The sequence below is a fragment of the Mauremys mutica genome, chromosome 1 (assembly GCF_020497125.1).
Source record: "Mauremys mutica isolate MM-2020 ecotype Southern chromosome 1, ASM2049712v1, whole genome shotgun sequence".
NCBI classification, from domain to species: Eukaryota; Metazoa; Chordata; order Testudines; family Geoemydidae; genus Mauremys; species Mauremys mutica.
The window spans coordinates 176,821,435-176,835,215 of NC_059072.1; the positions used below are offsets into that span (position 1 = coordinate 176,821,435).

The window sequence follows — 13,781 nt, forward strand, 5'->3', positions numbered from 1 at the left end:
ATAAATATATATAAATATGTTTCCTAGTAGGCCAAGATTTTTAAAATGCATTATTTGCCAAGGTTGTTATCTCACATTGTTGCTATCTTGAGAGGTCATTATGTTGGGGAGTTTCTGTACTAAACATTTTTATTATTATAATTAATTTTACATAAGAATGGTCATACTGGGTCAGACCAATGGTCCATATAGCCCAGTGTCCTGTCTTCCAACAGTGGTCAAGGCCAGGTGCTTCAGAGGGAATGAACAGAACAGGTAATCATCAAATGATCCATCCCCTGTTGCCCATTCCCAGCTTCTGGCAAACAGGCTAGGGACACTCAGAGCATGGTGTTGCATCCCTCCCCATCCTGGCTAATAGCCACTGATGAACCTATTCTCCAGGAATTTATCTAGTTCTTTTTTTAATCCTGTTATAGTTTTGGTCTTCACAGCATCCCCTGGCAAAGAGTTCCACAGGTTGACTTTATGTTGTGTGAAGAAGTACTTCCTTTTGTTTTTTTTAAAACCTGCTGCCTATTAATTTCATTGGGTGATTGCTAGTTCTTGTGTTATGTGAAGGATTAAATAACATTTCCTTATTCACTTTCTTCACACCAGTCAAGATTTTATAGACGTCTATCATATCCCCCCTTAGTCGTCTCTTTTCTAAGCTGAAAATTCCCAGTCATTTTAATTTCTCCTCCTGTTTCATACCCCTAATCATTTTAGTTGCCCATCTCTGTACCTTTTCCATTTCCAATATATCTTTTTAGGGATATACCAGATCCCTAAAAAGCATAAGCTTTCATGGGCTACATCTGATGAAGTGGGCTGGAGCCCACAAAAGCTTATGCTCAAATAAATGTGTTAGTCTCTAAGGTGCCACAAGTACTCCTGTTCTTTTTAAAAAAGCAAACAGAATGTTGGGAATCATTGACTGCCACTGCACATTGAGTGGATGTTTTCAGAGAACTATCCACAATGACACCAAGATCTCTTTCTTGAGTGTTAACAGCTAATTCAGACTCCTTCATTTTGTATGTATAGTTGAGATTGTTTTCCAATGTGCATTACTTGGCATTTATCAACACTGAATTTCATATGCCATTTTTGTTGCCCAGTCACCCAGTTTTGTGAGATCCCTTTGTAACTCTTCACAGTCTGCCTGGGACTTAACTATCTTGAATAGTTTTGTATCATCTGCAAATTTTGCCACCTCACTGTTTACCCATTTTTCCAGATCATTTATGAGTATGTTGAACAGTAATGGTCCCAGTACCGACCCCTCAGGGATACCACTATTTATCTCTCTCCATTCTGAAAACTGATAACTTATTCCTACCCTTTGTTTCCCATCTTTTAACTGATCCATGAGAGGACTTCCCTCTTATCCCATGATGGCTTACTTTTCAAAAGTCAATTTAAATTAAATACATTTTTTTAAATTATATTTTTTTAGAAATCTAGACTTATGATGTGTTTTGGTGTAACTTGCATTATCCTTATGTTAAATTTGCATTATCCTAACAAAACATTTACTTTATTCATATCTCTTTTATATATCTCATTGGTCCTGACACCCCTCCCTGTAAATTCAAACACCCCCCCTAATTTCAATTCCTGGGGAAATCACTGTCTGTATCCTATCCCTACCCTCCAGTCTATTTACCACTCCTCCCAGTTTAGTGTCATCTGCAAACTTGCTGAGGATAAAAGTTGTGTGAGGAGGGAGATTTGAACCCACACCTGCACAGGGAGACCAGAACAGCCAATTGTGGGAAAGACAGAGCTTTGAATCTGGCACCTTAAACCGCTTGGCCACCCTGACACTTAGAGATGCTCTAACAAGTATCTCATTGGAAACTCCACAGTAGAATGGCTTGTAATTTTTCTGTTTTCTTTTCTGTCTCTGCTAATCACTAAGCTTTCATCTTTTGAACGGGACTCAGCTTCCTGCTTCATTCATTCACTGAGCTCACTATCCTATGTGTGGTACCAGGGGCTGAAGGGCACCTCAGAGTTCTGAACACAGCCCACAGCCTCGCTAATCTTTCAAAGGGAGGTGCAGCTCACAGAAACCACAGGTCCCAAGTTGCAGTGTTTAACAAGTGACTTAGGAAGCAGGTTTGTCCGGAGAGAAGGGACAGCACTTTTTTATTAACTGGACAAACACTCCTCTCAGTCTGAACCTGCACAGGCTCCTGGAAAGATCTAGCTTACTCCGGGTATGAGGAGAGGCTTGGCACAAACGTCAGCACAATCTCTCCAAAAATCCATCATCTAATTTGCACAGTTATGCCCATGCAAGTAACCTGAAACCTATACTTACACCAGCATGGAAAGCTCCAACTGGATTTGAATTGCATATGTCTCTATGCTGGAGATGAGAGCAGCTGAAATTTCCTCTATTTTATGCCAATTTCCGTGACCTTCTGGCAAGTTACCAATGTGCTCTGTGGTGCAATATTTGGTGACTTTTGTCATAATTTTTACCCACTTAATGTCCAGGGATCTGGGAAGTTACAAACATCAGATTGTGGCAACTTCATCTTTGAAGAGTTGGCCACTGTAGAGAGTTTGTCTGGAGTGACAAACTCGGGCACCATGGCTTTATGAGGTTTACACTGTTAACTCATAGAATCATAGAATTCAAGATCAGAAGGGACCATTATGATCATCTAGTCTGACCTCCTGCAAGATGCAGGCCACATTAGCCGATCTACCCACTCTTTTAGCAAGCGACCCCTGCCCCATGCTTCGGAGGAAGGCGAAAAACCTCCAGGGACACTGCCAATCTGCCCTGGAGGAAAATTCCTTCCCGACCCCAAATATGGCGGTCAGCTGAACCCCGAGCATGCGGGCAAGACTCTCCAGCCATACCCTCTGAAAGAGGCTAAGAATATCATATCATTGACCCAATTTGACCCAATTAAGTACCAGTTTGGCACTTAATTGACCTATTGACTAAGCCCGTTATCCTATTATACCATCTCCTCCATAAACTTATCTAGCTTGATCTTAAAGTCATGGAGGTCCTTCGCCCCTACTGTTTCCCTCGGTAGGCTGTTCCAGTATTGCACTCCCCTGATGGTTAGAAACCTTCGTCTAATTTCAAGCCTAAATTTTCTGACTGACAATTTATATCCGTTTGTCCTCGTGTCTACATTAGCACTGAGCTGAAATAATTCCTCTCCTTCCCTGGTATTTATCCCTCTGATATATTTAAAGAGTGCAATCATATCTCCCCTTATCCTTCTTTTGGTTAAGGAAAACAAACCGAGCTTCTCAAGTCTCCTGTCATACGACAGGCCTTCCATTCCTCGGATCATTCTAGTGGCCCTTCTTTGTACCCGTTCCAGTTTTAACTCATCCTTCTTAAACATGGGAGACCAAAACTGCACACAATACTCCAAATGAGGTCTCACCAACGCCTTATATAACGGGACTAGCACTTCCTTATCCCTACTAGAAATACCCCGCCTAATGCAACCCAAGACCGCATTAGCTTTCTTAACGGCCACATCACATTGCCTACTCATAGTCATCCTACGATCAACCAGGACTCCCAGGTCCTTCTCCTCCTCCGTTACTTCCAACTGGTGCGTCCCTAGCTTATAACTAAAATTCTTGTTAGTCATCCCTAAATGCATAACCTTACACTTCTCACTATTGAATTTCATCCTGTTACTAATACTCCAGTTTACAAGGTCATCCAAATCTCCCTGGAGGATATCCCGATCCTTCTCCGAATTGGCAATACCTCCCAACTTGGTGTCGTCCGCAAACTTTATCAGCCCACTCCTACTCTTGGTTCCCAGGTCAGCAATAAATAGATTGAATAAAATAGGACCCAAAACCGAACCCTGAGGAACTCCACTGGTAACCCCCCTCCAACCCGACAGTTCCCCTTTCAGTACTACCCTCTGCAGTCTCCCCTTTAACCAACTCCTTATCCACCTCTGGATCTTCATTTCGATCCCCATCTTATCCAATTTAACCAATAATTCCTCATGCGGTACCGTATCAAACGCCTTACTGAAATCCAGATATACTGGTGATGTTGTGATGTTGTGTCAGCAGATTGCAATGCAATATAATTATGTGAAGCAATGTAATCAAGCTGAGACTGTGTCCTCCCATAACAACCTAATATCGTCCTTACACATCACAATCCTGGCATGCAGTATCATCCTATTCTGTTGAAATATCATCATATCACAACATTATGATACCTCATTGCAAGGCAGTGACATTTCGTGAGCACCCATTAATGTCCTATATATGCTAAGTTTGCAGGACATAGCTCACCATGCTGACATCAGGATGACCACAGAAATAGTGAGGTCAGGCAACCATGATTATTACATCACCCCCCAGGATTGTAATACGCTGAAATGATTTTTGTTTTTAACGTGTGTTTGTGATGGTTGTAGGGGACTCTCTCTGTCACAGAAAGCGGATCAGCGGCCATGAGTCCTTTGACTTTCCCTGCCTCCTCAGAGGATTAAAGCCATTTGGGGCCTAGGCGCATCATAGTTTTGGGCAACCTTTGCTGCTTAAGTTCTTTCTACCACCCCTAACCAGGTTTCCTAGACTTCTCTTCCAGTCCCCCTTACCAAGAGAGGTTTTTCCTTCCTGCTCCCCAGCAGACTCTGTTTCTCACTGATTCATTGGTGCATCTAAGCCTCAGTGAAGCAGGCCTGGATCACAAGGATTCAGTTATTCTACCTTAATCTGCCCTATGCCTTGTAGAAGAGGAAGGAAAGACAAGGCTGCTCTGACTGAGATGCTTTCTGGTGATAAATGACAGCACATTGGGGCTAGTCAAATGTCCAGTGTCCTCAATTACATTGAGTCAGTCCAGCTCCTAGCAGGACATGAGTCCTGTCCAATGTGATATTCCAACAACCTGCAAGACTGCACCAGTTTTCCTGCAGTGCCAAACTATGCTGTCTAACCCATCAATAAACCATTGCTTGAAGTCTAATGGGGCCTATTTGTTTCTCCTGAGTTCAGCCATACTGTAACCCATGTAAATGATATTAAAACTGCATAATCTTTGTGATAGCTGGATCAGCTATCTGCAGCCAAACAGAAGACTATCTTCATTTGTTTAAATCCCACTGAATGTCAACTTCTTGCTTTTTAGGGGAAGAGGGGAATCCTAATAGCAGTATGTTCTGGTCCTCACTGGAGACGTTTGTGAGATGCATGCCTTGCATATAATAGTTTTGTTTGTTTTTATCCAACAGTTACTGGGTTAATTAGGTCTCAGTGTGTATACACACAGGCTAAATTGGAGTTTGTGTCTACTGTGCTGTGACTGGATAGAGGTGCTTAGGATCAAATAAAGAGGGACAAAACTTGTTCACTATTTCTGAGCCCTGGACAGCTGATTCAGAGCTTTACAGAAGATTGCTAAGGAACTATCACCATTATTAATGATGATGGTTATTATTGCTGGAGAGCTGCTAGTGAGATGCATACTGGCTTCTAAGCTGCTTAGTTTGCTGTTCAGCCTCTCACTATTTGGAGTCTCATTTCTGTTTCATAAATATCAAACATTTGATTAAGGAAAACTAGTTGGGTGCTTTCTAATTAATCAGTAGCCAAAAAGGCCCAGTGCTGAGCTGTACATGTGCACCTTGCTTTGATGCCAACTACCACTGGGGAACTCATGGATGTCTTAGCAGGCTTTTTAGTGTCCCCAAAGCACAAACATCCTGCCACTGGCTAACAACAAACTTTTAGTGGGCAGCTGGAATAGGTATGCAAGAATGTCTACATGTAAATTAGGAATGTATAGAGTATACTGTGCATGAGATTGTTGTGTGTTATACCACAGTTTGTGAAGCACTATGAGATCATTCGGGATAAAAGTTGCTATCCAAAATCAAGCCATTATTTTAATGCTTGGATCACCCAGTCTCCCCACCTTCATTGGCCAGGGATGAGTCTCCCATTTCCCACTTTTGTTATCTGTGGCTGAATTGTTCCTTACCTCCTTTCCAGAAATGGTGGCTGCTTGCTCCTTGAACTTTCCTGCCAGCTGAGCCACAGATAGGGATGCTGACTTCTCCACCTCTGGCTTGGTCTCTGCTGGTCTGCCCTGACAAATCAGAAACAAGATAGTATGTGCCCATGTCTCACAGATATGGAAAGTTGGACGGTTGAGATGCAGACAGGTTATTTATTACTGAGTTCAAGAGTAACTGAAGGCTCAGAGCACTGCTGCCAGATGTCAGGTACCTGGTCTGGGAAGAAACCATCCCTGAAAATAGGACCGATTAGTATCTTAAAGTATCCAACGTTATTAGTAAGGTCTGAATGGCTCAGGGATTTGATAGTGTAATAGGGAATCTTTCATCTCTAACCAAAGACCCTGTCTCCAGTTCTTCACTTCAGTGGAAAGAAATTAAATGAGATATTTCTACCCACATCGTCCCTGTCACCATCTGTCTCCAGCAGTGAGTAGAACTTGGTGATGCTAGACATCTTCTCCAATGACTTTTCTGTGGTGAGGCGGTGATGGGGAAATCTGGTTGTGAGAGGCCTTCCCTTTCCAATGACTCTTCTGCAAGGAGCCTGGGCTTTGAGAAGCCCTCCCTCACAAAGCCTCTGTTCTGCTTGGGGAATGTGTAAGTGTGACTGGGTGTTACTCTCTATCCTTTCCCAGTATTTCACCTCTGCAAAGAGATATCAGGCTGTAGGAGCTTAGGTAAAGGTGCTCCCACCCATTCTGTTATTCTACCCACCCCAGGCACTGCCACAACCTGATGGCCCACCTCACCTCATATATTGTTGTCTTCTTTGTTATTTTTATCGTGACATAGGTGAAAAGCCTTGAAATAAGGTGTCCATGGAAACCAAACCTGCTGAGCGCCATTGGTTAGCATCGATACAAAAAAACACATTGGGGAAATTGTGAATACCGAACTGACTTGCTTGTCTTGAGCCTTTTCTTCTGAACCTCATAAAATTCAGACAACAGAGAGTTTTCCAGGCTGCAGCCCTCTCATTAGAGAACCTCATACTTCTGCATCCCTCCAGCACCAGTGTTAGTGTTTGACCTGTACCACTTCCTTCCCCACACTTCTATTGCTTAGTCTGAAAAGTCCCACCAGAAGCTGGTTCTAGGCCAACACACATTTCCCACAACAGCAGGAACCCCCAAGATTCTTCCCTTCTCGCTTGACTCCATTTGGAAGGAATTGTGGGTTAAGACAGTGGAACTGCGCCTTTGGCTTAGCTGGTAGGCAGAGGGTGCTCTCAGTTTGCCAAGGCAGCCCAAAGATGGGCCTTTGGCCTTTGTAATACAGCTGGGCATGCTGAAAGAAAGAGCAGTGGAAACTTAAAAGGTCCTTAGATAGCTATTTCCTAGACAAAGAGTGAATTGGTGGGGTTATACTGAGAATTAGCCTGAGTCTCACTTCAGTTTTGGATCAAGTTCTTGCCTGAAACTTTGAGGTGCAGCTCAGTGTGATTAATGACCACCCTACTCTTTCTTCATCAGTAACATGGAGATAAAACTGACCTACCTCACAGAGGATTGCAAGGCTTTAATGTTTGTAAAGTGCTTTATGAACTATTTTAGGACTTGTGGGCATTCAGTGCATTCTTCTGACTGTAAGTCTAACGAGCAACCACTCTTCTATACATCATTTTTTCCTGACAGGGCATGGCTGTCCTCACTTGTACACACTGATTCATCTGAACAGGACAGTGTGCTCCTTCTCCAGCCCTGAGCCTTGCCCCAGATTTCACCTGGGAGGACACAGCAGCTTCTTTTTGCTTGTTGGCACTATATGCCTGAGCTAAGGCCTGAAAACTTGGTTCCCTTTCTCCCTCAGATTTTGTCAAAGCCTCAAGTGCACAGCAAAAGCTGGATGTCCCCAGGCAGTTTCCCTTTAGCTGATAAACACATTGTAAATAGACTATGTGCTTCTGTGAGTAGTTTGTCCTTCAGTCCACAGGAAGCAGTGAACATGCCATTCTAATATTAGAACAAGTAGTCCACGGGCTGTGGCCCACAGAACTGCCAGCTGCAGGCTCTCCGATTACACCTCAGATTTCACAACAGGAAAATCCATTTTTCAGATCCTCTCTGGCCATTACGCTGCAGTGTTTCATCTGGCTCTTTCTATTGCAGAAGGATCCTCTCTCACTGCTGAGTGTGCAGTGGGAATCTCCTTGTCCCACCCTAGTGAATGTACGAGGGCACTCTCTCCAATTAAAAGGATGTACACCAAGGTTCCCTCCCCACAACTAGAGGGACAGCACTAGACCCCTCTCTCCCTGCCCCTCCAGGAGAATCAGGGCCACCCAGAGGGGGGGGGCAAGAGGGGCAATTTGCCCCAGGCCCCAAGCCCCACAGGGTTTTTCGGGGCCCCTGGAGCGGGGTCCCTCACTCGCTCCGGGGGGCCCAGAACACTTTGCGGGGCCGGGCGCAGGAGCTTCTTCTGCTCCCGGTCTTCTCCGGGGGGAGGGTCCTTCCGCTCCAGGGCGGAAGGACCCCCCGCTGGCAAATTACCGCCGAAGATGGAGCGGGACCCGCCGCCGAGTTCAGCTCGGTCTTCGGCGGTAATTCGGCGGCAGGGGGCCCTTCCGTTCCGGGACCCGCCACCGAAGTGCCCCGAAGACCCGCGGCAGGGGCCCCCCTCCGCCGAATTACCGCCGATGACCGGGCTGCACTTCGGCGGCGGGTCCGGCGGTAATTCGGCGGCGGGGGGGCCCCTGCCGCGGGTCTTCAGGGCACTTCGGTGGCGGGTCCTGGAACGGAAGGGCCCCCCCGCCGCCGAAGACCCCGGGCCCCCGGAATCCTCTGGGCGGCCCCGAGGAGAATGTACCTCACCCTCACAATAGGTGAGTAGAGCCCTTGCTCTCTCTCTCTCATGCTCCATGAAATATACTAGACAAACATTCAGCCAATTCCAGGGTATTCTTTTCACTTTGGGGGATATGCCAAGGCTCTGTGAGATTGTGCATGGGAAACAGGGACATTAAAACCAGCTGTCATCTTGATAAAATTGAATAGGTTTGCTGTTGTCTTGTTAGGAAGACAGATCTAGACACGCCAGTAAGTTGAGCTGTTTGTAGTCACCTCAGGTTGAGTAGCATCACTGAGGGAGGGATTGGGTGTTTTCCTGCCAGAGCAGTCATGAGTGTCCCATTGTAATTGTAATCGATTCCCTGCTTTGGTGAGGGCCTCAGGCAGTGGTGTACTTCAGTCCCTCTTAATCATTTAGGGTACGTCTACACTACGGGACTATTCCAAATTTGCATAAACCGGTTTTGTAAAACAGATTTTATAAAATCGAGTGCGCGCGGCCACACTAAACACATTAAATCGGTGGTGTGCGTCCACGGTTCGAGGCTAGTGTCGATTTCTGGAGCGTTGCACTGTGGATAGCTATTCCGTAGCTATCCCATAGTTCCCGCAGCCTCCCCCGCCCCTTGGAACTTCCGGGTTGAGATCCCAGTGCCTGATGGGGCAAAAATCATTGTCGCGGGTGGTTCTGGGTAAATGTCGTCAGTCACTCCTTCCTCTGGGAAAGCAACGGCAGACAAGCATTTCGCGCCTTTTTTCCCTGGATTGCCCTGGCAGATGCCATAGCATGGCAATCATTGAGCCTGTTTTGCCTTTTGTGACTGTCACCGTATGTGTAATAGATGCCGCTCACAGAGGCGATTCAGCAGCGCTACACAGAAGCATGCTTTTGCTTTTGCATGATAGCAGAGATGGTTACTAGCCATACTGCACCATCTACCATACCATAAATTGGTAATAAGATGGTCATGGTTACCAGTCCTTTTGCACTGTGCCATTTGCTGCTGTCATAAGTGCCCCTTGCCGATCAGCCAGGGGCGCAAAAGCCAAAATTGGGAATGACTCCCTGAGTCAATCCCTCCTTTTTGGTATCTAAAAATAGAATCAGTCCTGCCTAGAATATGGGCAAGTGTACTAGAGAACCACTGTATCATAGAGCCAGAGAGCACAGCTGCTCTGTGTCAGATCCCACAGAAATTATGAGCTGTATGCTATTCACAGGGGGTGCTCCTGCAACAACCCCACCTGTTGATTCCGTTCTTCCCCCAGCCTTCCTGGGCTACCATAGCATTGCACCCCCACTTGTGTGATGAATTAATAAAGAATGCAGGAATAAGACACAGTGACTTGTTAGTGAGAAATGAGTGGAAGGCAGCTTCCAGCTGCTATGATAGTCCAGACAGGACAGTAAGGAGTGTGGAGAAGAGGAGCCCAGCATCCCTCTGCTAGTCCAGGGGCAATTGAATCTTTTCTTTACACATGAAGGGTGGGGGCTGATGGAGCTCAGCCCCCTGTTGCTATTATGAGGATGGCTACCAGCCATACTGCACCATCTACAAGGAAAAATTAGGGCCAGGCGCCCTTGATTGATCTCACTGATGCTAGTCGGCATGGTTACCAGCCCTTTTGCACTGCCCCATGTGCCAATAGACTGATGACGAGGACGGGTATCAGTCGTATTGCACCATCAGCCACCCATGGCGGGGGGGGGGAGTGAGGATGTTAGTGTTGACGGCTGCAGCATCGCGTCTATCTGCAGCATTCAGTAAAGATAGGGTGACATGTAAAAGAGTCAAGAGAGGATTGTTTTCCCTTTCACTTCTGGGGGTGGGTGGGGGGGTGCGTAAATTGCCGAGCTATGCCCTGACCCACCGCGGACACGATGTTTGACCCTAGAAGCATTTGGAGCTCAGCCAAGAATGCAAATGCTTTTCGGAGGCTGCAGGAACTGTGGGATAGCTTGAGTCCTCCAGTCCATGAGCGTCCATTTGATTCTTTGGCTTTCCGTTACGCTTGTCACGCAGCAGTGCGCTGAGCCCCTGCTATGGCGTCTGTCTGGAGATTTTAAAAAAATGATTTTGAATTTCATCTTCTGTAACGGAGCGCTGATAGAACAGATTTGCCTGCCCTTACAGCAATCACGTCCGCATGGTCCATGCGGGAGCTCCTTCTTTATTTTGATTTTTAACCGCATCGCCACACGTGCTGATCGGAGCTCCATGCTGGGCAAACAGGAAATATTCAAAAGTTTGCGGGGCTTTTCCTGTCTACCTGGCCACTGCATCCGAGTTCAGATTGCTGTCCAGAGCGGTCAGTGGTGCACTGTGGGATACCGCCCGGAGGCCAATACCGTCGATTTGCGGCCACACTAACCCTAATCCGATATGGTAATACCGATACTAGCGCTACTCCTCTCGTTAGGGAGGAGTACAGAAACCGGTTTAAAGAGCCATTAAAATCGATATAAGGTGCCTCCTAGTGTGGACGGTTGTGGCGTTAAATCGGTTTTACGCTCCTAAAACCGATTTAAACGCCTAGTGTAGACCAGGCTTCAGTCTCCTGTGGGCTGCAATACTTTGGTCTTATTTTGGTTGCTGGGTTTAGTTTGCAGGTGCTGGGTGATGGCCTGTGATACACAGGAGATCAGACTAAATGATCTGGTGGTCTCTTCTAGCCTTAAATTCTATGACTTTATTATAGGTGAATTAATAGGATGCTAGGTTAAGAAGTCCTATCCCACCAGTAGTTAGTAAGATGGTGATTGCTGGTCTCAAAGGTCTTCTAGTTTCCCACAAAAATGAGCATCCAAGGGGATCCTGTGTTATTTGGAGTAATGTCAGTCAGACTCTCTGTTGGAGAGTTGTGAAGAGGGAGTCACACTGCAGCATCACATTTGGAATGTTTCTACCTGCAAAAGGGGAGTGTAGTTTACCTACATTTATAAAGGTTTCATTTTCCTTTTTCAGTTATTGGGTTTGAGATGGATATTAGCATGTTTTCCAAGCCAATTCTTATTATTCACTTTGTTTTAAAGTCAACTTTGGGCTGATCAGACAGCCCTGGAGAGTGAAGGCTCCTATTTATTCACAGAACAAGTACAGCAGCAACTCAAGATTCCCAACACTTCCCTGCCAATGTCCCTCTTCCTTGTCCTAGAGGGACCCCCTATTGGGCTAAAACGGGAATTTACTTTCCCATCCAGTTCTTTGCCTCTGCTGACACTGCCCCACCCAGTGCCAATCAGATGTATTTTAATGTGGATGCATGTTTGACTTTGCCCTGGACAGGACTGAGATCATAGAGGCCATCTGTGACAGGGTGCACAGATTTTTAGTGCCCTCTGGAGAGAACCCCCACAGGCATGATTCACCCTATCCCACTCATGACTCTCGTGGGAGGCCCTGCCGGGACAGACAGGTGTGTGGGAAATAAGGGCCTTTCAAAGATGAGGCAATCAGATGCAATGGAACCTAGTTAGAGTCTGGGAGCTGGTGTACACCTGAAAGTTAGGTTGATCCAACTACATTGCTCAGAGGTGTAGTTAAGCCGACTCCGGGTAGATAGCACTAGGTTGATGGAAGAATTCTTTGACCTAGTTACTGCCTCTGAGAGGTGGATTTACTACAGCTGTGACACTGTAGAGTTTCTAACGTAAGCATAGCCTACGCCTTAGACTTGGCTTATTTCAAAAGAGAGAAGTTGTACTGAAGCACCCAGGACAGGGAGATTTAGAGACAGAAGAGCTTCCCGGTGTGTATTGTTTGTGCATTTACAGAAAGTTCTGTTTTGGGGGATCCTGGATTTAATCCACATAAGGTGAATGTGGCCAGAGACTAAATGATGTGGGTGGATTTGATCATCTTTTCATTTCACAAGAATCCTGTGAAATTAAACCTGAAACTCCCAAGGTTTTTTGTGTGCTTAACATAGGCCTTCTCTGAAACTCTGCTCTAGCCAACCCTGGCTTTGCACTCTATCCCCAAGCCTCTGGATGGTCATGGTACAGATTCTTGTTAGTTAGATTTGAACCTCATGGCCCCATGTGTGAAAGGTATCCCAGTTGCAATCCTTGACCAGGCATTTCCCAGTTTTGTTCATCTTTATGCTTACTTAGATCATGCCTTTAATGAGCCATGTTAGGATGGTAATGGGGCAGAAGTAGGGTTGCCAATTTTGGTTGGACATATTCCAGGCGGTTTCATCACAGGACATAATCTGTAATTAAAGATTAATCTGTAATTCCTGGAGACTCCAGGACAGTCCTGGAGGGTTGGTAACCCTATGCAGAAGTGGATAATCAGAAATGACCTTGTTCTTGGACCAGTTTACTTTATAGCCTGTCAAGAAAGACTGAGTTTCATTAATGTAATCAAGAATCTAGTTCAGTGGTCTGACTTAAGTAGCTTTTAAATACCAGCTGCATAACAACAGTAACTTACATTAATCTTCCCCCCAATTTAATTCTCTGACTTCCTGGTGGTGATTCTCATGTTTTTTTTCACCACATATATAACTGCAAAGGTCAAAGAGGCACAGAACAAATGTAGCAAAAATAACCAGATCTACAGTGTTATGTCTTAGAGATAGAGAAACTAAGGCAGAGAAAGCTCAGTAATCTTATCTATGTGACCATGGATAATCTTTGGTAGATAAAGGACTAGGACCCAAGAATCTTGATCCTCAGACCCCTGCTCTAACCCGCTGTACAGTTTTCCCTGCAATACCCAAAAGTCCTAAAGCCAGAAGTGGACAGTGGACAGCTTTGCCTGGTGCAGCATGCGCTATATGTGGACTAGGTGAGATCAGCACTTTTGCATACTACCCTAGCTAAAGGGCTGGCATAGCAGAGACACAGCTTTTATTTTTTGCATGGCTATTGCTGAAGATGTAGGCTCTCTGAATTTCCGTTCCCATTCCACCCTTGAAAATGCTTTCCCCAGCTTGAGACCTAGGCAAGTCCGGTCAGTCTGAC

General features: G+C 45.6%; 1 protein-coding gene and 1 long non-coding RNA gene across 7 annotated transcripts in view; one reads left to right on the forward strand and one right to left on the reverse strand.

Moving 5' to 3' along the window:
* Positions 1-13,781, forward strand: part of LOC123361820 — a 72,874-nt gene that overhangs the window by 19,376 nt on the left and 39,717 nt on the right. The gene's annotated exons all lie outside the window — the stretch shown is intronic.
* RCSD1 (RCSD domain containing 1) overlaps positions 1-13,781 on the reverse strand; it is an 80,355-nt gene that overhangs the window by 14,216 nt on the left and 52,358 nt on the right. For 4 of the 6 annotated variants that reach the window (XM_045001972.1, XM_045001970.1, XM_045001967.1 and 1 more), the window contains exon 2: positions 5,984-6,091. In XM_045001972.1, the coding sequence (XP_044857907.1) occupies positions 5,984-6,091 (108 nt within the window). Of the gene's footprint in view, positions 1-5,983; positions 6,092-6,420; positions 6,605-13,781 lie in introns of those variants that run through there. The other 2 variants (XM_045001969.1, XM_045001971.1) reach the window with 2 other exon arrangements.